The sequence below is a fragment of the Poecilia formosa genome, unplaced genomic scaffold (genome assembly GCF_000485575.1).
Source record: "Poecilia formosa unplaced genomic scaffold, Poecilia_formosa-5.1.2 Scaffold105, whole genome shotgun sequence".
Lineage (NCBI taxonomy): Eukaryota > Metazoa > Chordata > Actinopteri > Cyprinodontiformes > Poeciliidae > Poecilia > Poecilia formosa.
Genome location: NW_006800044.1, coordinates 1384488 through 1410161, shown reverse-complemented (window position 1 = coordinate 1410161; position 25674 = coordinate 1384488). Strand labels below are relative to the sequence as shown.

The 25674-nt window shown below is 38.3% G+C and overlaps 1 protein-coding gene across 4 annotated transcripts in view; it reads right to left on the bottom strand.

Moving 5' to 3' along the window:
- Positions 1 to 25674, bottom strand: part of ptprub (protein tyrosine phosphatase receptor type Ub) — a 223992-nt gene that overhangs the window by 29841 nt on the left and 168477 nt on the right. For 2 of the 4 annotated variants that reach the window (XM_016675036.1, XM_007559577.2), the window contains exons 13-19: positions 23192 to 23228; positions 17636 to 17774; positions 16687 to 16710; positions 15440 to 15588; positions 14684 to 14871; positions 5765 to 5837; positions 5593 to 5669 (exon numbers count right to left, since the gene is read on the bottom strand). In XM_016675036.1, the coding sequence (XP_016530522.1) occupies positions 5593 to 5669; positions 5765 to 5837; positions 14684 to 14871; positions 15440 to 15588; positions 16687 to 16710; positions 17636 to 17774; positions 23192 to 23228 (687 nt within the window). The remainder of the gene's footprint in view (positions 1 to 5592; positions 5670 to 5764; positions 5838 to 14683; positions 14872 to 15439; positions 15589 to 16686; positions 16711 to 17635; positions 17775 to 23191; positions 23229 to 25674) is intronic. The other 2 variants (XM_016675037.1, XM_007559578.2) reach the window with 1 other exon arrangement.

Below are 25674 nucleotides of genomic sequence, written 5' to 3'. Positions count from 1 at the left end.
GAAGGAAGGAAGGAACGAAGGAAGGAAGGAACGAAGGAAGGAAGGAACGAAGGAAGGAAGGAACGAAGGAAGGAAGGAACGAAGGAACGAATACTTTTAAGCAGGAAGAGACACATTCAGTGGGCAACAGGAAGGCTGAATGTATTATAAACAGTTATTCTGGTTCATCCTTTGGGTGAATCTACTTCTGTCATAGAAAATGTTGGATTCATAAATGCTGAAAACCTTTTGGAAATCCAATAGTTAAAGGAAATTGCTACTTTGTTGAGGACATGCACACAACAATCGCTGTAATTGGTGTGTTTAGTTCTTTTTTTTTTTAATAATACTAATACCTTGTTTTAGTATCATGGTTATCATTCCATTTTGTGATTTTTTTTTTCTCGTAATATAAATAATTATGGTTGATAGAGACAGAAATGAGAACATGTTAAATGCTGGTAAATATGACTCAGAGTGAAATTTGAAAAAAAAAATGTTATGAGGAGATCAGAGCTTTACAAACCTTTACAAGTATCAAAAATCAATAACAAAACTGTCATCAGTGCATTAAAACCAAATGCAATCCCGTGCCATCAGACTGATTCTGAAACAACACATTTCAACTAAATATCATAATTACAATCAGTAAGTGAATAATGAAAAAATACCAGTCAGTAAAACAGCTAATTAAGGAAACACACGGAATAAAACCTTGATTTAGTCTCATATTCTGAGTAGGTAAACCGGTTTCTGGTAGATGGCACTCAAATTGATCTTTCAGCAGACGGTCATTTTAATGAGGAACCCAGAGGAAGTACTGGAGTGAGTTTTAACCATCTTGTCGAAGCATGGGGCATTTTTCCTTTAATTTCACTATGAAAAACAGATAATGTGGTAAAAGCTGTTCAAGAACAATATGAAGGTAACAATACTGCAAGATCTAAAGCCCTTGCTTAGTCTTCAGCAATTAGTAGGATGAAACTTTTCTCTACCAAAGCAAGTCATCAACTTTGACAAAAAGCTTCTGTATTGCAGCCAAACTTAACTGAGTTAAAGCTCCTGGAGTCTTTATACTGCGATTCAGATAAAGGATAAAGTTCTGATCTCAGTCTCATGACACAGATCAAAAACTATTTTTGCTACAATGATATTACCCGCATCTATCTATCTATCTATCTATCTATCTATCTATCTATCTATCTATCTATCTATCTATCTATCTATCTATCCATCTATCTACACAGTGGTTGGTAACTGTGCAATGCCTGCAGTGTAACAACAAAACAGCAAAATCATGTCCACCAAGTCAAGTGCCAGGCTTCAATTGTTATTATATGTAAGTGAAGGAGAAGTCCTGCTGTGAAATCGTTACAGAAATGAGCTGCTACAGGAGAGCTGTTTCAAAAGTCAACATGACGGAGAGCAGAGCTGCCCCTGCCAGACTAGAGCGATGTTTTAAAGTCCCTGTAAGCAAATTGTGCTTTGTGTTTGTGAAAAAAGAAGAAAATATCTTGCACATGTTTCACAGACTACCTCCAGGGAACAAGGACATGTTGAAACTGTGACTTGTGTTAGAGTAAGCTAATGACAGAAGCTTTGTTGACAGTCAAGTCGGTTTATATATATTTTTTTTCTTTTGCCAGATTTAGAAATCCAACATCAGAGAACCATTTCAAGAAAATCATCTTAGCACAATATGTGGAAGCTTTTTTCCCCCTCCGTACTTAAACTCATGTTGCAATGTCAAAATATGTCTCCATACTTATTAGATTTGAGTGACTCATGTCACCTGTATTTTTGACAATGCAAATAATAATAAAAGAGAACAAATATCCTAAAAAAAAAAATCCCATCAGCATGCACAGGAAGGATCTCTTGAAGTCGTCAGACTCCTGTAAAAACCAGCCGAGGCTGGTCATGACATTTTCACACAGCATGACTGTCAATAAGTTGGGCTGCAAAGATTTTTGAACCTATAAATAATTTAGTACCGAATACAAGGAATAACAATGCCACTAATGAAAAATGTCAGCACTTAGCACTTGACGATGCCTTTCATGTTCAAGTTTCAGGTCTTATTGTTAGAAGGCAGCAGGGTACACTACTACGGTGACACAACCTTTCTCCATGTGTGTTCATTTTTAGGAGCTTTATGCTGCAGCTGATTAAAACTGGAGATTTTAAAAGCAAGAGAAGTTGAGGTCAAAATTAGATATCACCCCTATGCTCACATGTAGCAGTGGTATTTCCTGAAATGATGAAAAATGGTTGTATAAGAATAGTCATTTGACCACAGTTTCAGGAACACCATATGCTATCCAGTCTATCTTCATCATAGTAATAATCAGATCTATTTGTCACCTAAGACACGGACATCTATTGGACCCAGTGAAAATGCACACCTTGCAGATTTATTATGCTTTTGGCTTCACTGGCACATTTAAATGTTTCAGTTCATTGCATGCATTTAAACATAGGTCAAAGATAACATGGGTAAATACAAAAAACACTTTTTAAGCTGTTAAAGGAGAGAAGCTTTTCTAACCGGACCTTAGCGAGTCATTTGTGTTGTTCCGGAGGAATTTCGACCCTCTCTTCCTTCTCAAAGCAGCATCTCAATCAAATTTAAGTGTATTCTTTCACGAGGCTACTTCACAGACAGCCAGATGTTTGTCTTCAAGATTTCTGATGAAGAGCATCATTTCTAGTTCAATCAGCTACGGCAAGCCGTCGATGTTCTGAAGTAGCAAAGGCCAGCACGCTACCACCACTATTCAACTGAAGGTATAAGACCTTTTTCTGAAATGCTGCGTTAGTTTCATGCCAGCAGCAACAAGACGCACAACTTCTGAGAAATTCCTCTTTTGTCCTGCTGGTCTACAAAATGTTTACATCAAAATTTAGAGAAACTTCAAGATGCTAAATATGAGAACGACATTTGTGTTGTTTTTGATCAACACCGGTGGTAGCTTTGGATCTTTTTTTGCTGAAAACAACTTTGCCCAGTTAATTTCTTGTTCAACCTGGAGAACTGACCTTAACTGAGGCAGGTGAAGCCTGCAGGGCTTTTAAACTTTGCACTGGGTTCATGTGAGCCTCCTGGATGAACTTTTGATGGGTTTTGGGCAAACTTTAGAAAGCCTGCTACTGGAAACGTTTGAAACTGTTCTATGTTTTCTTTTATTGTGAGTGTTATATCTCTCTTAAATTGCTTTAGATTGGGGAATGCCATGTTGCTTTTTTAACCTGTTTTATGTTGTCTTACTGGTTCTATCAACTCGATTTCTTAAATAGGAACCTCTCTGGGTGTGCAGGTAAAATTCAACTCAGAATTTGATTAATCACTAATTGATGCTTAACCACAGGAATAACCATATTTTCCCCACATAAACAAGTTGGCTTGGATAGCATTTTTCCAAAATAATATAATTTTTTGAAAACCATGTTTTCTATTTATTTGTTCATGATTTCTTTGTCTGGGATAAAACGTGTTTGATGATACTGAACATGTAAGTGAGACAAAAAAAACAACAAAGAAATAGGAAGAAATAAACTCCGTAGGTAGAGAGAGAAACTGACTCCACAGAATAAATAAATAATCGTTTCAGCTAAAAAACATCAACCACTGATTTATTCATTTTGCTCTGCAACATTTGTATTTTTACTATAAACCAGAGTGACACAATATGACAAATTGAAATGATCATTGCATCGGTGCAATACTGCAAATGTAATCTACTGCTGTAATATCTAGTAGCATATCACATATCTGTTGCTGTGCATGTAAATTCTGCCAGCGCCGATGATGGAAGTGGGCATGATGGTGAAGCTCAGAAATAGCGGTGCAGAGTTTATTATAAAGTAAAAGTCAGGAAATTGTTGGTTATTCACAATCGATATCTGTGTCACAATAATTAGTAATGATATTGTGAATCCCTACACTAAACTGTGTAGAAAGGTGTGACTATTACATGAGCTTAGATGATTTTCCAAACTCACAACATTAACAGATGTTTAATACATAAAGATGGATGCCACCCCACAAGGGTCAAGACTTCAACTTTCTTTAAATCTACTAACAGCCCATCAGGTTTAGAGTTTGTGTTTATTTCTGCCCTCAAAATGTAAATAAAGTAACATATTCTTAGTAAGCATGATGTTTTAACAAAGATGACAGAAATGCAATGCTCGGGAAATTTAACCAATCAGATCTGCTAAGGTACCCTATCTCTACCGGAAACAGAGTGGGCCAAGAATGAAAGCTGTCTGGGTTCCTGGGTAAGATCCCTGCAGCTGAAATGTGCCGACAGCAAACAATCAAACCTTACAGTAAGGGAACATGGAGCTCGCACATTCCCCTCTTAGTTCAGAAAGCACAAATGTCTTTCAGAAGAAATAAGAACTTTTACATTTAACCTCCACTGAAATAATCAAAAGGTGTCGAACATATGTTCCTCTGTGGCAGGAGGAGATAAGTTCAGAGAGCTGGGTCAGGGCAGTCGAAGAGGACCATCTCTGACACCAGAGAGGTGTTTTTCCGCTAATGCCTGCACCTCTGCTCCCTAAACACTAATGGAGACCCTTACAATAGCTACAGCTGAAGCCAGATTTTTAGAATCGTCTCGTTGTGACAGTCGCTGTAGAAGCACGTCAGAGCTGACCTTTCCAGACAGTCAAATAAGAAAGAGGAAATGCACGTTAAAACCAGCGTCGGGCAGTTTGATGGTACAACCAGGCCGAAAAGGAGGAACCCAAAAATCAGATCATCAAATCCAGATGTGCAGCCGGCTATTTTGTTTTTTTATAAATGGCATTTTTCAAATAAATATCCGTTACAATCATTCCTGGTGGAGATGGGATCTGTTAACCTCGAAGTGGGACTACAACAGCCTGCCTCGAGATCTCAGAGTGTCATATTTACTTTGCAGAATTCCCCATGAGAAGCGTTGAGAATAAATCTTGGGAGATAAAGAAACCACATCAGATTTCCTGGCTTCAATTGACAAAACTGAAATAAATGCCAACAACTGTGGATTATGATGGATATTTCACGTGGGGAAGCAAACTACAGACTTCTATCTGCAGCAGCACGTCTTTTTAATGAAATGTTCGATTAATGACAAATGGGTTCTCCAAGACGTACCTTAAACTTTTATATGAATGAGAGCACACATGAATGACATCAGCAAGACAGCAAGACCTCCACAGAGGTCTGCACGAAAGAGAGTTAAAAGGATCATCTCCTACTCCCTCAAACGGTGATTGAAAAACATCAGTGACGTCTATGTAATTTGAGAGAGATTTACACTGTGGGGTTTTACAGAAAGGCTCATCTCCTCTGCAGGAATTAAATGCATTGGGTTCCTCTCTGTTTTAATAAAAAAAACGACAGCAGAGGTGGTGAAGGTCAGGGATCTGCAGCAGCACCTGACAATGATGGCATCTGGTTCAGCACTGCGGGGGCCGGATTGGATAGACTCTCTCAGGTGGAAGCGGGGCAGCGGAGTGGTGGCTTATGAGAGGGAGATGGGCCACGATTTTTGCAGGATGTGAGAGCGGAGGCTGGATAAATCTGAATCTCATACAGCGGGACAACAGGATTAAACTTACATCAATGTAGTTGGCGTTGATGTAGTCCGAGTTTGGATCTCCCAGCAGAGGGTGGAGCTTCACTCTGTGCCGATCGTCTGGGCATACAAGAGCAACAGAGACATTTTAAAAGGAAAGAAGTCGCAACAATTAACTGTTTTTTTTCCCCACTAAAATGTTTGTAATTACTTACATCCCAGCAAGGTGTCATGTCTCCCTTTGGTTTTGTCCTTCTTTTTGGTGCAGTCCCAGCCATCAAAGAAGCTCTGCAGAGATAAAGGCAAAACTTGTGTCAAGGTTTGTTAGAGAATATCAGTGGAAAAACATAGAACAAAGAACAACGAAGGCCTTTCTACCTCAAAATGATATATACATTTTTTTTTTATCAAAGTCTTTTTTTTTTTTTTTTTTACATAAACCACAAAAAAAACACAGATGAAGACACACACAACAATCCCTCCCCTCCCCTCTTATACCGGATCTATTACCCCAACATGTATCCACCTTGTATTCATACATCAGTCGATGCAAAGTACAGCTTTGCGCAGAAATGAAAGAGCCAAAATTTGACCTTTTACACAATTTTTTTCAATGCAAGATTTAAATGGCTGCCAGATATCAAAGAATTTGTTTGCAGATCCTCTAACAGTATATCTGATCTTCCCCCAATGAATGTAAGACATAACCTCTCTTAACCAATGTCCATATACTGGAGGATGTGGATCCTTCCATCGAAGAAGAATGAGTCTTCTAGCCAGTAGAGAGCAGAAAGCTAACACAGTCCTCTGATGTTTGCTATAGGAAGCCTCAAAATAATATTCAATTTAACGTATCACACACAATCCAGATCAAACACTCTACAGTTGTGGTTAAAAGTTCACAAAAAATGAACAATTTCAAGGGACATTTTTGTAAGAAAGATGTAGGTAAATAGAACCACAGTTTTAGGACACTGGTTTTATGCAAAATAAAGGATTCATAAAAACCTGTCAAAAGGGCCAGGAGCATTAAATCGGATTTAAATTATCATTTTAGATTCATAAGTGGTGATGGTATTTTCCATATTTTTTTTAAACAGTCACAGCAGATGTTCTCTGCTCTTTTTGCTCCCTTAATAAAATGACATGTTACATCCAGTGGATAATTAGCCATCCATGCTGCAGGTGACATAAAATAACACCCACTGGAAAGATTCTGGTGTGGATGGCTTTCTGTGGGTGTTTAAAAAAAAAAAGAGCAGCTGATTCGGGTTCAGAAGAAAGTCTTTATTCTCACAAAGGTGCCATAAAAGGCTCCGGGGAAAGACAAAACCAGGAAACAGCTCCTTTTGAACTACCAATACCAATCATACACCTATGCAGGCATTTTAAAACTTTGATTATTTTTTATATGTTCCTTCTTCAGAACCAGGATATCCTGGGATATTTTAAATAGGAATGTTGATCAAAGTCCAACAAGATTTCTAAAGGATTTTCAAAGGGTTTCTTTAGACATTATAGGTCCTGTTTGTCTCATTTTCTGTCAACACCTTAAGAAATGAGGAAACATGAGGAATCTAATAATATTAAAGACCAGCGAAGAAATACCAGGCTCTAAAAACCTACCCACAGCAGATTAACAGGATCTAGAGGTGAAAATCTTAAAAAAAAATAACATGTAAAAAGTACTATGAGAGAAGTATTATCCTTCAGCTTCGCTTCTACTGTAACCTAAGCATCTATTGTCAAAAGCATCTGTAGATGTTTTTGACAATAGACTAATATAAACACCTCAATTAAGTCCAAGATAAAGGAACAGATGCAATATCATCAGATAAAAGGAGAATTACTTTTTATTTCACTATCCAGTACACCAAAGATGTGCAAAATAGGCCAATTATACGCATAAAGTTTGGATGCGGAGTTCTTTAAAAAAAATATGTAAAAAAAAAAAGAAGAAGAAAGTTTAAAAATTATACAACTCATTAGAAATGATTTTTTTCGAAAAACAATTGCACAGCAAGTTATTTCTTCCTCCCTTTTCTTTTTCTGCAACAAAAAAAACCACCAGCCCTAAAAAATACCGTATTTTTCTGCACAATTGGTGTAACACTTCAAGAATGTCACAGAATTTGCTCTGGCTATAAACATACAAAACTTAGTGTAGGCTGCATTCAGGCTGCATTCTCCTGAATGCATGGGTGATGCCTAATTTGAATGTGGGCAAACTGTGTCAGCACAGAGACAGTTTCTTAATGAAGCTATTTTGAGAGAAGCTCTGCCTTTGTGTCAACGTTCAGAATTAAAAGCATGGGACAAACTCAGGTCTAACTGAATTTAGCACAATTAAATGCCTTTGTAAATTTACCTGTTGCCAGTTTTAAAAGGAATGCTTTGGTGATTTGTGTCAAGTAGAGACAGCACAAAACCAATCTCTGTCAATTCTATGACAATAGTAGGTACTGTACAGAAAGTGAGACAAAAAGCAGTCAATCTCTGAAGAAAAAAACTGATAGATTTTGAGGAAAAAAAAAAAGAGGAAATATTATATAAAATCACTTTCAAGGGTTAAAAGAAAGCCTGACTGGTTAGAAGCAAAATTTAAGGGAATGAAGAATGACTGAAGACTTGCACGCAGTGCATCCGGAAAGTATTCAAAGTGCTTTGGGGTATTCAACATGCAAATGCCCCATTATGACAATGTGGAAAAAAGTTTTTTCAAAATGTATTAAAAAAAAAAAAAAAATCACATTTACACCAGTGTTCACAGCCTTGGTTATGAAGCACTGAGAGGTTTCCACAGATCATCCCCAAGATCATATTGTGGCAACTTAAATTGCCAGATGAAAGCCACTCCTTAATAAAAGACACACGGCGGCCTGTCTAGAGTTCATATGTCAGCAGAACAACAACCCAAAACACATGGCCGACATCTCTATGGCTCAGTATGCGAATGTCCTGGAGGGGCTGAGACCCCATTCAATCTGATGGATCTTGACAAAAACGGCAAAGAATGGATGAAACTACCTGGTGGTAGACAAGCAAAGATCATGGCATCATATTTAAAAAGACTTGAGGCTGTAATTGCTACCAAAGGTTAATCAACAAAGTATTAAAGCAAAGGCTGTGAATACTTTTTTTTTTTTTTTTTTTACTATTATTAATAAAAATTGTTCCTGCGTTGTCGTAATGGGGTATTTGTGTGTGAAATTTTGAGGGAAAAGTTTAACTTAACACGATTTGGAATGAGGCTGGAACATAAGAAAATGTGGGAAAAGTGAAGAGCTGTGAATACTTTCCAGATGCACTGCATACCCATCCATATGAGTCCAGTCCCTGTAGTTTTCTGAGACTATAGAGAAATTTTGTGGAAATTCTGCCCAAGTCTGAATGGGGAGCAGGGGATTACAACGCAGTTCTCCTCACAGACAGCCAAGAACCATCCAAATCCAGCCTGGGATTACATCCTCCTCCTCACTTTTTCCCTCCTCTTTCATGCCCTGCCTCTTTAGATGTTTCTTTCTGAATCTCAAAATTTATGCTCCCTCCCTTTTACTTCGTGGCTTCCTTCCCTGTCCACCTCTCTCCTCTTGGCTTGCTTTTATTTTTGACAGAACATCTCTAAGCCCTCTTTTTGTCTCTTCCCACCTCTCTGACACTCAGTTCCCAAGAGATGACAGAGAAAAAGAGGAGGGAGAAAAATAGTGGGGAAAAAAAACAGCAAAGGAATGACAGGCCTTTAAAAGCAAGAAAAAGAACACCAGGGGCGAGTTGATTAGATGACTTTACTGCAGAGATCAGAAATGTAGGATGGTTGTGATCACACAAACGAGTCCAAGTCAGTCAGACTCTGCTCCGGATAATATCTGCTTTCTTTTAATTGAGACATGTTGAGGAATCTTTCAATTCCTGATTCGATCTAAAAAAAAAAGGAAAATCACACATTTTAGGTAATAATAAAACATAATAAAATGTCTAATGAGCTCTTGTTATATTAAATAAGCACAGTTTTCAAGAAGTCACTGATATAACTACACTGTGGATTGGATTTTAAATGAATCAATCAGTTCCCCAAACTGAAAGTGTTATATTGGTACTCAGGTGGGGGTTCTGCTCAGCTGTTGTTTAGCTGCGGATCCGGTGGGAATATGAAAGCGGTCGTCACACACGCAATCCGCTTTACTAGCCCACAGTAAAATCTTTGATCAATGTTTTTACAGAAAGCAGGTATTCCTCAGGGAAATAAAAACCTGCGCCTGCAGTGTGAGTCTAATATAATAGTCCTCATCATTTTCCTTCATAATAGCGAGACACAATCCATCAAAACACACACTTTTAGCACAGAGAGGGTAAAAGAAATACAAAAGAGGTGTGTATTGATTTTTAGAGTGGAGTGTGTTTTGGCCGTGAGGGACCATTTAATGAGTCTACAAGCAGAGTTCCAGAGGGGGACACCATGTATCGGAGACAAAAGATGTTTTCTTGTCTCTATGAATGCCACAGGCAGTGGGTGACAGAGATGGACTTCTCCCCAGGGTGCAAGCTAAACTCCCAGCCACAATTGTTTTCAGAGATCTGGGTTCACCATTGTGCTGCCTGGATAATACAGCTAGACGCCATTGCTGCTGTGAGGGGATGAATGAGCTTTGTTCAATGACGGAAACTTTTTTTTTTTTTTTTGTACTGATGGATCGATCGAGGATTAAATACCAAGGGGGCACAGGGTGCAAAAAGTCTTCCAAAAATCTTAAAAGTTTTATGGAAAAAAAAAAAAAAAAAAAAAAAAAGAAAGTGGTCAAACAGGCAAAAAGTTTAGGAAGCGCTCTAAGTTTTGATTTAGATGATCCAGCTGATTTTCAAAAGCAGTAACACTGAGTGCCGGATTTTGTTTCTGTCACAAAATGACACGATTCCAAGGTTCCAACTAATTTGCAACTAGTCATTTTTAGTAAATTTCATGACTACATTTCTGTGCTATTAAATAATTGTTGAAACATCCCAGCCCTAAAATAAATGTGTCACGACACAAAAGAATGCATGAGAACTATTCAGTACCTGTTTTATTTCCAATATAAAAGCACAAAGCTGTACGTTGATCAGGACAATTTGCTGGCATGGATTAAACCTCCATCATCAATCCTCCACTGAGGATGATGCTAGTATCGATTTCATACACAAATAGTCACATTTATGCCCTCAAGTCACATTTTTATAGCAATCGTGTGAAGAATTTCTTCTAAGTAAAGATAGTTTTTTGCAGAAATCCAAAGATATCAGGTTTTTGGAATTTCCTAATGTGTCTGAAAAGAAGTTCATTTTTACATCAAAAGCTAAGAGTGTACATTGATCCTTATTACTTATCTATACATGGTTTACTTTGGTCATGGAGGTGAAGTGGCATTCATATTAGTTTTCCTGTAATTGACAAAAGTCTTCCAAGCAATTATTTCTTAAAGCTAGTGAATATCATTATCAATACAGTCTTAGACTTAACTTTGTAAGTTTTCTTTCATTAGAAAGAAACTACTGAGCTTTCAGGAACCTACTTTCAGGAACGTTAATATGACTCATCTTTCCACCTCTCACCATTGCAGTATTTTTCACATTAAAACATCTCGAGGCTGCAAAGAGCTTAAAGAAATGTCAGCAGGTCCCAACAAGTGACCTCCAAATGTCAATCCAATAGAATACATGTTCTATATTCTTATCACCTAAAAGATCAAATGAGCACCGTCGAGCTACGCTTGGGAACAACAGTGAGATTAATGCTGTGCGTGTTGCTACTGGAAAAAATCCTTAATGACCCTATTGCACTTCCATTGCACCACATCTTACAAAGAGAGGTAAATACCAACATTGCTTCTGGGAAGGAAGACAATTCTTAACGCATTAGAGGTAAAAATAAAAGATTGAAGAAGGGTTTTTTGTTTTGTTTTTTGTTTTTTCCACAGTTTTCATCATTCTTCACTTTCCCAGACTGTCCCTTCCTCTCTTTAGAGCAATCTGTCTGCAGCAGACAGAGACTCAGTAGGAGGAGGCAGAGACGTTTAACCTCATCAGGCCTCCCATCACAATAGAGGTCTTCTTTTGGTCTAAATGAGGATGATCTATTCATCTGAACAGTAGTGGTGTCCTTCAGATGCCTTTTTGGCTCTGGTGATTAATTTCAGCAGCTTCAGATAATGTTTACTCTTCACCCAGTGGTACTTGTGTCTACAAAATCTTCACTAAATCATCTTTATTTTTTATTTTTATTTTTATTTTTATTTTGCATGTTTCTCACACAATATTCTTGGAACTGGTTCACTACCGCAAAACAGAGCACCTGTATTTAACGGTAAAGGCAACCCTTTGATTACGCGTTTAAAACTAACAGCGTTCCCAATCAAAGTCAAACATATCTCCAAAAAGCTTCTTGGGACCGAACTAGGAAATGTTCAGGATGCAATACTTTCTTGTTATCGAAGATGCACAGGAAACAAAACAAAACAAAACAAAACAAAACCAAAAACAAAAACTCCAGTTCCTTGAAATCTGAGATACATTTGTCTATAAATGGAGAGCTAAAACAGCATTAGACGAGTGGTGCCACAGCTACCCAATAGGAAAGCTGAGAGGTCTTTACTGTACTAATCCTACTCCAAGGCTTAGCTTAGGGTCATTGATCTAAAAGGTTTTTGAAATCAGCTTCGTGCCAAAATTGATGAGTCCATGCATGGTGCACCAGATGCTGTCATTTCAGATGGTCAGGTATAGTTTTTGCACCTGTTGCACATTTCACAACAACACAGCTGTAAGACAGAAAAGCCGTAAGGTCAGCCGCTTTTCTTCTTTACGGTCTCAAGCTGCATTGTTTAGTTTACTGTACTGTGGTTTTGGATTTGTAAACTAGTTCTTGTGCCTAAAACAGGACTTTAAAATCAGCCAGAACATCTGATATCTTCTATGGTGCTTCATGAACACACTGAGCTCCCCAGTGCCTTTGATGAGACTGTGATGGCTGTCATGGTGGCAGCACTTTGGCATCCTGGGTGCAGCGTAGAAGAGAACTAGTAGTTTATTCATGATAGGACCAAAGACCTGCATGGCCTGGCCACACCTGGCATCCTTTTGTTTTGCAACTCTGTGCACTGTTGCGTCTGCTATATAGGTTCCTGAAATTTCTCTGATTCTGACACAAAGCAGTGGGTGAGGGAGGAAATCCTTGTTCTATATACATTTCAAGCCACGCTTAGACCACCTGCACATATATAGCAGTATTTTCTGCACCCTACATTCTACGATTTTCAATTGCTGCAACTTAGTTAATAAAAAAGTATTTCAAATCGTGAGGATGATCAACTTAGAGTGACCAGTAAAATTTGAATTTTGGCTTTTTCACAAAGTGGCATGGATGGCAGTGCACAGCAGTCTATCAAAAAAAAAAAAGATTATTTTTCTTATTTCGCAAACAAGCTAATTAGGTGTTTTCCTGTCTACCACTGACGCTGGAGGCTCGGAAACCTCCCATATATCTGAGCCTCCCACTCTAGAGGAGGCTCAGAAATATGAGCTTTGTCCCTATAAATTTAGAAAGTTTGTAGGGTTCAGAAAATCACACATCATTTTACCTGCTGTGGTGTGAGTGTAGTGGGCTTGGCAAGAAACACAAACAGAAGTATGTGCCGAGCACTAAGGACATAAAAACAACATGATTGTCTCCGCAATAAAATGAAGTCTTCCATATATGATTCAGAAATGTTTGAGTTTTTGTGGATGTCATGAAGGAGTCTTAACTTGGCGCAGAATTTCAAAAGAAGACAATGAAGTGTTTCTTAAAAGCATCTGCTAATTATTGATGCAACAATTTGCTAACTCAGCCATGAAAGTAAATTACAAATGCAGATAGAAGAAAAAGAAAATGTAAAGTAAGAGCCTCAAAAAAGAAAACAAATCACTGGGTTACTTTAAAATTAGTGTAGGAGTTTGTTTGGGTTTTTTTTACCTACAGAAAAAGGTTAGAAATAAGTTTATGCAGCATTATATACTATAAAAAAATTATCATGTCAGAAAACAGATAAAAAAGATATGCTATGATTTGTCCAGGAAGCACCCCGCCTCACACAAAATGACCACTGGAGATAGACAACATCACCCTGCTAACCCGGTCTATGCACAGATGAATAGACAATCTTTGGGTGGATGGGTGGATCTGTCTCTGACTAATGTTTTGGAAAAATATTTAAAGAATTAAGTTAACAGTTTATGTAAATTTGCATTGCTTGTTTGTGTGGATATAATAAAAGTAATATCATTTATACTGAAACATTAGAAAACACACCTATGATTTTAGATACAGACACTGGCACCGCTTCTCTGAGTTACACTGTGACACCCTAAAAACCAAACCTGACAAATGTTAGGACTAAGAGGGAAAAGTAGCAAATGGGCTTCTAAAACTGTGAAAATCGTGGGGGTGATCAGTCCTGTAGAGCCGATATCACTGCTGCTATTTTAACGCCCAGGAGCTGCACTGGCTGCAGACTTTGTACTTTTTGTTTGAGAATAAAACTCTGAAACATAAATCAGGATGTTTGCTGATGAGAGAGGAAGAGTTGTGTCCAGTAAAATCACTGCGAGGAGCAGTTACATTCTCTGTAACTGCTCCTCGCCTGGCTGCAGGGGAGCTGGAGTTTTTCCCAGCAGATGTTAACACTGCACAGGCTACAAAAGCAAATACACATACATCCTCTAACTTTTATCAACATCTCAGATTTTATGTTTCCGTGTCGGTGTGCCTGCTATTCTCTGGTCGGTGTTTTTATCTTTGGTCTTATTTCACAGCACTCCTGTCGGCTTTGCTGTTGTTTTCAAAGTGCTGGGGCATTTCATATTTTCCATAGCAGTCATGAGCAATGCACCAGCAGCAGTATGTTACAGTTCCTCTTCTGTCACACACACTGGAGGGAGTCTGGCAGTCAGTGTACGGTATATCACAAGCACATTTGGCATGCAGGCCAGAGACTTAAGGCATTAACCTCTAACCTTCCTGTGAGGTGGAAGACTTGCTATACCTCCTGGGTCTCAGACACAGAGCTGTCTAAGTTGTTTTATAATGTCAGCGGGAGAACAGACTGTAACAGTGCCCCTTTCACCTCATATTCCTGTTTAAAGCCGTAGCCCTCGGCAGTCTTCATCTGGTTGATGTGCTGGAGGAGGTCGGCCACCCGGACTGCAGGATGGAGCTGTCCCGTGTGGTAGGGGGAGCCTTTACGTCCACACTGGTGCCTCGGGGAGCCCCCTAGCAGGCTGCTGGCCTCGTTCACCGAACTACGAGCATCACCTAAAAGAAAAAAAAAAAAAAAGAAAAAGAAAAAAAGGCACAATGGTAGCTTTAGCAAGAATCTAAATCTCTAACAGTCACAGAATAGGAGGGTTCCTGTAAAATATTTACCTGCTCTTAATTTGGACTGATTCACTAGGAAGAGGTCTAAAGTATCCCTGGTATTGTTACCTTAAAAATACTGGCAGGCCAAAGAAATATAATTTTTAAAAACTAAAATCACCAAAAATGTTGTGATTTTTTGTTTTGTTTGACCTACTCAAAAAATAAACTAAGCAAGAACTATTTTTATTAAACAAATAATCCATTTTTTAAAATATTTTTTTTAGGAATTGCATCACAGAGCCAAAACCTCAAATGGTTTATGCATGTTTTCCCTTGTTACACGAAAGATTTCCAGTTTGCTCAATATTCTGGGGTCAATTGGAAAAAAAAAACAACAAAAAAAAAAACTGGAAAAATATTTGGTCTGTTATCAAACTGGATCTAGGTCAGTCTGCATTTGAAAACTCTTACTGTATTTAATGTTTTAAGGCAGCTTGTGCGAACCAAAGTGCAGCTGTCTTACTTCTTGTTCCGCATGCATGTGCGTCCATGAAGGACAGAGCCATTCTTTCGTCCTCCTGCAGGGTGCTCTGGTCTGTGAAACTGCGCTCCAAGGAGCCCATGTGGCTCTTCTCCTGCCGGTACGTAATAGGAGTCTTGTTTACCGGTTTCCTGATAACAAAAGAAGGTGGAGGGAAAGTTATTGTACAAGAGACAACAGATATGAACAACAGAAGAAAACACAGAACAAATTAAACTTATTTTGTAAGAAACAACCTTTGGAGTTACAACATGAAGATACAAGCTGAAAAAGTAGCAGGACAACCGATAAATTAAATACGCAAAAGACCTTGGAAAAGTATGGACTACTTTTACATTTGGTCACATTAAAGCTACAAACTTTAATGTGCTTTTTTTGTCATTTATGTGACAGAGCAACACAAAGTGGTGCTTCAATGTAAAGTGGAAGGAAAATGATACATGGCTTGTATTTGTATTTAGCTCTCCTAAATCAAGTCTCTGCGAAACCTACGGTATTTTGGTGTATGTCTATTTTTTTTGTTGTTGTTGTTGATTTCTCTTTGCCAAACAGCTCAGTCTCAGTCAGATAGTCTGCAGAGTGACTTTGAACAGAAGTCTTTAAGTCTTGTCACAGATTCTCAACTGAATTTGCTTTGATCTAAGTCATTTTGTCGTATCCCGCTTGTATTGAAAGGTTTCAGTCGGGGCCAAAAAGTTACATTTTATTCTCATCTGACGAGAAGATGTTCCAGGTGTTCCCCACACTGTGTGGCAAACTGCATCTCAGGGTGTCTTGCAACAATGCCTGTCTTTATTTCAGTCGTTAATAAAGACCAGATTTGTTGAGTGACTGATCTGTCCAGAGTTACCTTTCTCCTCTCGGATGTCAAACATCTGAAGCGTTTACAGAACAGCTGTATTTATAAAAAGTTTCAATTACACATGAGTTGATTCTGATTTCTTAGCTTAGGTTAATTAGACACAACAACTTTTGAAAGTTGTCTTCCTTCCATTTTACACCCCTTCCCTCCAAAAAAAAAAAAAATCCCAACAAAAGTGCATTGCAATTTTTGTTATAATGTGACAAAACAAAGAGATGGTCAGGGGTATTCAAAGCACTGTATTTTAAATACGAAAATAAATAAATAAATAAATACTGGGTTGAATTTCCCCTTCAACTGATGACTGACAAGCAGGAGCTCAAGCGTGTAAATGATGAATCAGTAAATGAGAGGTGGAGACACTTACGGATAATAAGAGTAGTGGTCCCTTCTGGCAAGAGCGCAGCAAAGGGAGGGTGGTGGGGAAGGAAAATCAAGAGAAAGAAGATATGTAAGATGAAAGCGATGCCAGCTGAGGGCAGAATGCATTGATTACAGTGAAAATAAAGAGTCCAGCTGTGCAGGTGGCCGTGTGACACATGCGAGCGGTTCAAGCAGCAACTGGCAGATCAAACACAAGGCGAGGCGGACAAACTTTCAATCGACTCGTTTTCTGGCCGCCGCGCTGCACTGGGCCACGTAGCTTCCCGTCACAGCCAATCTGGCAACCAATTCTCTGGGACAACAACTACAGAAGTTCAGGAGCCAGTGTCCAGAATAGCAGCGACTTCAATTATCAGCTTTCTTCAATTTTAGCAAAGATGCTGTGTCAGCCTTTTGAATAGTGAACGAGCAGATCCGACTCCTCCTGTGGAGAGCTCTGCTCCTTATTCATATTTCCTTTTTCCTATCGGGCACTTTGACTGTGGAAAAAAAACTGAAGGTGCAGTTATCTAAGTAGAAGAGCTAAAGGTGGATATAATTTACTCATGGGATCATTGGCTAATAATCTCAGAAGGGACACCTTTCCTCTCCCAATTGCCATCTCATTTAAGGGTCAGGCCTCTTCTCGGTGTGCGTAATTAAGTGGTTAATTGAATTGCATCCGCCTTTAATTAAATACTTCACACTCAGATGGGCTCTGCGCATGTGAGCTGTTTGCTCCCTCTGGGACGGGAAAACAACGCAGCGTTGCTTGCTGGTCCTGCTCTTCCCTAGAAAGCATGACCTTTTGCAAGGTTCAGCAGGTGCACAGAAGGTAGTCGCTGAGCTCTTTTTAAACAACAAAATGAAGAGATGCGGCAGATGCGGCATGACTGAGCAAAATGAGGCGTGTTTGTCTTGCATGGAACAAGTCATATAGGAGGAGCATTTACCCTTTCTTAATGATGATGATAACAGCGCCGAGCAGGAGGATCAGGATCACCAGGCCTCCAACGCACACGCCGAGGATCAGCCCCATCTCTTCAGAGTGCTGAGACACCTCCAGAGCTCTCTGGTGATCCTTGCAGGCGACTGGAAGCGAGAACATAAAAGCAAAGAAATAACAAGAAGGCATATGGTAAGATTTGGACGAAACACTCTCACGAGGCTGTCATTTATGTACAAATGTGTCTTTTGTTGGAAAAAAAAAAGGAAGCGTATTTTCTAACAATCCAAATTGGTCTCTTCGTCTTAGTGATAATTTCCTGTGAAAATAACTGACAAAAAATGAAATGCCTTCAGTATAATAGACAATGCAGCAAACCTGGCATTTCTACAGAAATACACAATTGTGAAAAATATTTCAACTATAACTTATTCTTTTAAATTTTGTATTCAAAGATCCAGGCTTTTCTTTATTTTGTTTGTTTTTTTTTTTGTGCCATTTTGATCAATAGTTGTTAAAAAGAGGTTTCTCAAAATAGTTACTTTTTCTTGGTTTCGGTTATTTTTTTTAACTTATTTTCTGTCAACAGGACAACTTTGAGCAGTGGCAAAAAAAAAACGAAACATGAACACAAAGATTAAATCAGTGCTGTATCTATAAAAAACAATTACTTTTAAAAATGTGTTGTTGCTTTTATTTGGCTAAATACGTGATTTGCTCTCACTAGGAAAGAATACTATTGTCTACTGTATAGCCATAAGAGTCCATCTTAATAAATTGGAATATTATAAAAACATAAATCTCTTTCATTAATTCGCATTAATATTACTATGTTTGTGTTTTTTGGGTTTTTTTTTTTTTGGTTTTTCGTAAAAAATGGACATAAAGACAATTGGAAAAAAGGTATTTTTACAGAGAAACGTCGCTCTGCTGAGAGGTATGTTTGTACTCTGCACAGTATCCACACTCTTTGGACTTGTCTTGTAATTTACTGCATCAGTGCGGTGCAGCATGGAGTTTCTCAGCCTCTGGCTTCGCTGGAGTGTTATGGAAGCCCAGGTTGCTTTAATGGTGGGCTTCAGCTTGCCTAGACAACGTTACTTAAATTTTGTATTGGGTTTAGGTCAGTTTAAAGGCTTTCAACTAACAGTGATAAAATAGTCTTAAAGCCAGGAATTAGTACTGTTGGCAGTGTAGGCAGGGACAAACTCCTGCTGAAAAATAAAATTAGAATGTCTTGTCAGCAGGGGGAAGCATTAGGAGCTCTAAAAATGTCTGAACTGGATAGCTGCACTGACTTTACACCAGATAAAACGCAGGGGGCCAACATCAAAACTACTGCTGATTGCTGACCTCAAGCAAATTGGATTCTGTGGCTCCCCACTGTGCCTTGCGACTCTGAGGTGTTGATTTCTACATTGAATTAAAAACGTACTTTTTTCCAAAAGAAGGAATTTAAACTGCTGAGCAGCAGACCACTACTTGAGAGGCCCATGTGAGACGCTTCTGATTTAATCTTCTCTGGTTCTGGTTTAGTACAAGGAATATGGCTGTTGTAGCTCATGTCCTGTTTACATCTGACTCTAGCTGCAGTCCACCTAATGTGACTCTTCCCAAAGTTTTGAATGAGCTTTGCTGCACAGGTCACTTTAGGCTGTGGTGGCCACTGTTTCTGCCACACTGCTGGGTAAAACTAATCATTGTTTTATCATTTTATTTGAGTGTTTTATCTAAACGTGTTCAGTTCCCCAACTGTCTCTGACCAGTTATTCTATAAGGTTCTTTCTTTATCTATGATGCAATTTCCCACTCAAGGGGTCCATCTGTTTTGTTATCTCAGCATTGCTCCACTGAAGAAGGTCTTCATAATAAAAGCCAATTTCCAAGCAGAGTTGAGCAGAGCTCACCAATCTTTGATCCTGAGTTAGAGGTTGTGGATCGCTCCCTTTGCAAAGGAAGCTATAAAAACCTCAATGGTCTTTGTGTCTGGTTTTTTACAGGTCTTAAGCTAATTTTAAAAACCCCAACACACACTTTTTCCTTCCACTCAACTTTCTATTATTATAGTTGGGTACATAACTCTGAAAACCGCAAAGAAATCACCTTTTCTGGTTTTACTCTCTGAAAGGAATATGTCACTGGTTACCGGCTGGACCTGTTTTTCTCAACATTGCATTGGTCCTAACATGACCATAACGAAACATCTCTGTATAAACAATTCTTATAGTTGAAGTGCGAAACATACAATGAAACTTTAAAGGTGACTTTTAAGCAGAAAATGAATTAAATATAGCATTCCCAGTCAAAATAATCTACTCAGGCCTGCAGCATAATCTCAAGGTGCCCTGGTGTCTGTTAGCCAATGAAAAGGTCATTATCATAATAGCAGGTTATTCATTTCTCTACCGTAAAGCTTCATACTTATGTAAATGGAGCTGAGCAGAGGGGCTGCCTTTGTCTTGTTATAGGGGCCCACTGATCTAGTTTTTTTTTTTTTTTTTTTTCTCCTCCCTATTGCCAGCCTGTCCTCCAGGCTTTGACAGCCCTGAAACCAGCCCTTCTGATCCCATTGGAACAGCTCAAACTATCTGGAGAGCAGGAGAAAGTCAGAGCACGCCTGGGGATAGAGTGCTATCTCACAGTGTGCTGAGGGCGGGGGGGGGGGAATCAGATCTAGGGCAGGGACAATGAAAATACAGCCATCCTTTAGCCCAACTATCAGCAGCCAAGGGCAGTGCTTTTGAACCCTCATCCCAAATAAAGATGAAAGTAGTACAGTATCATTTCATTACTTGTCAGGGTTTTTAATAAATGATGAGCGTCTGGCTTAGTGGAGTGGAGAAAATGAGCCACTGGTCTCATTTTAGGATAGCTTTTGTGTTGCCATGTTGCTCTGGATATGTCTGTGTCCCATTTATTGATAAAGCATTTAACAGGTGTTTTTCATATGCACCGGTGTTGGAAAACGTGGCTCCTGTAAACCAAAACACAAATAATTCAGCCCGTCAGAAAGCTGATCGGTTCGAAAACTCCTCGCAGTAACAGACTCTGTTTATTCCATTGTCTTTTCATTTAATATTACTCCGATAAAGGGATATACCGGTTAAAGATTTAGATGAGGAGCTGAGGAAAATCAATTTCAGTTCCACAATGTTTTGGACAGATAAGGCTGTTTTGTCATATTTAGCTTCAAAATTTCCATTAAGCCAAACAGGAGCATGAAATAGATTTCCGCATGAATCCAAGCACCTGCCTGCTGCCCCGTGGTGGAAATTGGCACTTAGAAAAGAAATGGAAGTCTATTGTTGTGTTGTGCCTGCCAGAGGATCCTTAATTAAACTGTCACCTGGAAGTTGAAATGTAATCTCCAGCTCTGTTATCCAAGCCAGAATCATTTGCCTCCACTTTACTGGTGATGGGCTGTTTGATAATAATGGCTCAGGACCTGATAATGCGGAGGCTATGTTAATGGTCGAGAAATCACTGAAAGCCAAAAAAAAAAAAAAAAACTCCTGGAGCACCTTAGAACTGGAAATAAGCTTGAGCTTTCATGATTACAGCATGTTGGATTAATTTAGAAAGTAATGCTTGCAATATTTTTTACTAAATTTGCAATTTGCTCTGAGACCATTAGTCCTATATTTCTAAAGGATAGAGCATCCCAGTCATTTCTGTGGAGCAGCCTGAAAAGCCAACACTTCTCACATACAAAGTATAAATGTCAATGTTTTCCCATGTAATACATTTTCAATGTCATGCATAGTTTATTTCATCCATACATCCAACTGAATACTGTAAATTGATATCCACTTCATCACTGGGTATCATGGTGAGTTTTAACTGGCTGAAAAATAGCAAAAGCAAAATTGTCATGATTTCAGAGATTTAAGCACCATGACAATAATCAGAAAGTTTAGTTTTGATCTATAAAACGGTATTTTGTTATGATGTGGTTTCAATTACCAACAAGAGAATAAAGTATGTCTGTTTACAACAGATCGATAACACAAATAACCTTCTCCAGTTGCATGAATCCCGATTTATCATTTAACTGAGAAATAAATGTTTAGTATAGAAAGAGTAGTAAACGTGGAAAAGCATTTGATGAACTTCCAAGTATGTTTTGAGATCAGTACTTGGTGCCTTGCAAGATTATTCATCCATTATTCAACTAAATCGCATTCTGTCACAATAAAACCACAACATTCTATATTTTTTGTTGGGATTTTATGGGTCAGACTGAAATAAAGTTGCACATGATTGCAGAGTGAAACAAAAAGGATGCCTGCTTTCTTTTGTTCTTTTTTGACAAAAAAAAATGTCTGCACAGTGCAGCATACTCTTGTGTTCAGTTCCTTTTTTATTCTGATTGTTTAAAAAATTTATTACAACCATTTTTCTTCATACCATTTCCTTCATGTCATAGATTTGATGATGTAATGGTTAGTCTAGTCATTTTGTACTTGGCCTTCAGTGATGCGAGCCTTGACTTGGACTTGCTCAGACTAAAATGTAATGCATCGGCCTACATGCAACCCCAGGAAATCAACTAAATCATAACAGTGCATTACTCATCTTGCTTTTAGATTATGTTCTCTTCTGTTTCCCGTCTTTTTATTTAAAAAAAAAATGAATATCTTGCTGCACCACTGTTTTTTTCCCCCCCCTTCTTTTTCGGCATTTTGTGTCAAAAAAAGGCAGGAGGCCTTCAGTTCAGCGTTCAGTTCTTTGCTGTAAGAAAGCATAATTAGCCGATGCTCGACTGAGTAGTGCGAGGCAGATGGAGTGAGAGGCGAGCTTTGCCTTTTGGCTTTATGCTTGAGGAGAGCCTCATCTCTCGTAATGTAGCCACAAAAGGAGTCCTTCTCAAAAAAAAAAAAAAAAAAAAAAAAAAGAGACAACCCTCTAAATCAATTGACTTACAAGGCTCAGCTTACTGTTGCAGCACTGATAACTATAAATACATGACTTTTATTCGCCATGATATGACAGCGTACTGTGGCACAGAGACTCTCCTGCCATCAGGACTTAGAGTCAATTTTTCTGCCCTTTTCATGTCTCTTTGAATCAAAACATGGAGGTGCAGAGGAGGAGGAAGGGGAGGAGGGGAGGGGGCAGCACTTTCTTATACTGATAGGCCAAGGTAGCTCCATCTGGAAGTTTTGATCTGGAGAACCCTTTTGGATGCACCGAGGTCAGAGCTCTCAGATGTAGCTATCTGGTGGGCTGCTGATGAGAACAAAGAGACTGGTTTGATGTGGTGTATCCCACTGTCTGCCCACAAACAGGCAGGATGAAAGCCTGACCTCTAATCCCTCCCTGCTCGTTGCCCTTTTCTCTGGGGCCCACTGCTGAACAACAAGAAACCATCAGAGAAAATATGTCGGATCCAAACCTTTGTACTTAAGAAAAGGGTAAACAACGGTGTAGCACACACGTAAAGTACACTACATCTTCGTGGTTTGTTCATGGCTTTTCGTGCTAAGATACACTGGCTTGCTAAAAGGTAGAAAGAATTAGCGGATAATATTCGCAGATTTAGAGAAAAACTTTTTTGAATTACCTTTGCGAGCGATGCGGATGCAGTTAATTCTGGATTCCTGAAATGCAAAGAAAACACAGCCGTCAGTGGAGAGGCGTCACTTAGCATTTCACATGAAAAACAAATGATAGAAGAAAGTAGGACGGCATAAATCACATCGCTGAAGCACAGTATATTACCCTGAGAGTATGACGAAAGATAAAGACTAATTGATTGACATGAATGTGTGTTTCATCCAAAGGCAAGTAAACATAGTAGACAATACTGATCCTGATATGAAGTAAAAGTGCAAATTATCAAACAATATTAAAGTAAAATATCTAGAACCTGAGAGCTGTGGTGAAGTGTGTAAAGAAGATCATAGGGTTTTTTTTTTCACTGAGGGAGAAAAGATGGGAGCTGAAATAAAGAGAGTGTAATTAAAAGGAGGGTTTCAGACCAGTGCCCCACGATGAAAACGAATTAATTTTATTCAGACTTCATCTGATGACATCTCAGCGTTATGAAAAGGACCTTTGTCAAATAACTCTAATGAGATCCAAGACTGTAATCCAATTCCATCCTGCACCCCCCACGGAGATTTATTATCAAATTAAAATTTACAGATGCCAATTCAGGCACTATGGGACAATTATAGCAATTTTTGCCTATTTGGAAAAAAGCAAAAAAAAAAAAAAAAAAAAAAAAAAAAGGCAATTTTCTTAAACTCTGGTTAAATTGCCCTTTTAAATTGCCATTGATGGCCACTTCAAACATGCTTATAATTCAGCGTTTTAATCTGCTCGTCTACAGCTGCCATGCTGAGAGCCAGAAGTTTACATTGCTGTCAATGTCACTTTCATTTTAAGCTTTGAAATATTGAGTTTGAACCGTTTTGTGACCTGGAAAGACCAAATGATACACACATTTAATGAACTTTGAAAACAACAATCAGTTGCACAAGCTTTATTTTTTTCATACAGATTTTCTGTCATCCACATAAAAGATAAATGACAAATAAACTCAGGGTTTTAAAAAATGTTCAGGTGAGCCTGCTTGATTCGTCAAAAAACAAAACGATCAACATGAACAAGAAAAATGCTTTCTATGCCTAGATGAGTCAATTTGCACCAATGGTGGTAGTAGCATCATTCTGAGGGCCTGGTTTACTGGGGTTTACTTTGTAAAAGAAAAATGAACAAATTGCCAAATACCGAGTCAAAACTATGGAGTTTGTAAATGGATGTGGTTTTGGTTGATTGTCTTAAGTGAACACACAATTAAATCTGTATGTATAATTCTGATTCACTAGTGTAGAGAAAGAATAAATGAAAACTTCTGCACACAGGTCTTGTTTTTAATATTCACTAAAGATATTTCAATCTTAAAAAAAATGGCACAACTGAATAACAACACGGCCAAAATGACATCCTTTGCCATGATGAGTGTAAGAAAATGTTGTATCACATCTATGTGTACTCTACCTGGCTCTCACATTTACAGCACAGCAAAACATGACTTTTCCAAAGGTTTTTGAAGAGAAGGTATGCTTTTTATTGCATGAGGTTGCTCAATATGACTTTGTGATTCACCAGAGAATAACCCATGTCGTTCAAAATGTTAAAATAGGCTCATTATCTTCCACTTATACTGACGGTTCTATTTGTGCAAGACTGAACGCACTCCTGCTCAAAATCGTAGGACCGGAGAAAACGTTAAAATTTCATGCACTTCACACATCTGAAACAAGACCATGTTTGAAGCTGAGCTTCAAAACACAAAAAGAAGAAACATGTCTTAATTGATCAAATGACAGGAGCAAAGTTCATAGTCATCTTGACATAAAAGCAATGATGGCGCTAATATAGGTTTTCATAATTTTGCAATCTTAAGATGTGTTTATCTGCTATTACATCTCCAAAGGACTGCTTTAAAATGCACATGTAGTGATAAATTATGCTGGAGTTTATTTATATTTAAAACCAAACAGAATTGAGTAAAGTATTTTATACATTATGGTGAAAAAAAAAATGTTACACAGAGAATAAGTATTTACTTTTCAAAGTTAAAGATATCAAGCATGAATACAAATTCTCAGGCCCCAGAGTTAGTATTTGCATTTAAAATTGTTGAAGCTTCTGTGGCATATTTCAACATCCCTTAATTTCTACAAATTAATAACCCTTTTAATTAATAATAATAATTCATTTGGTTCTTTGAAAGGACAACACCGAGCAGCTGACTTTGAGCTTTCAGTCCTGAATTTTATAAAACAGTTTTCTTTTTCTTTCTTTTAAGAAAAAAAAAAGAAATTGATTCATCTAATTCTGCCTCCAAAGCAGCTGAGATCAGTCATACATTTAGTTATTACAAGCTTTGGCCAACTAAGATACATACATTGTCAGCCGCTTGCTGCAGTAAACAAATAAGCTATTGTGATGGATGGAGGCAAATTCAGTAAAATGGGCACCTAAATCAATGCGCAAGAGCTCAGCAGAAGAGTAAACTGCCAAGGTCCAGACTGT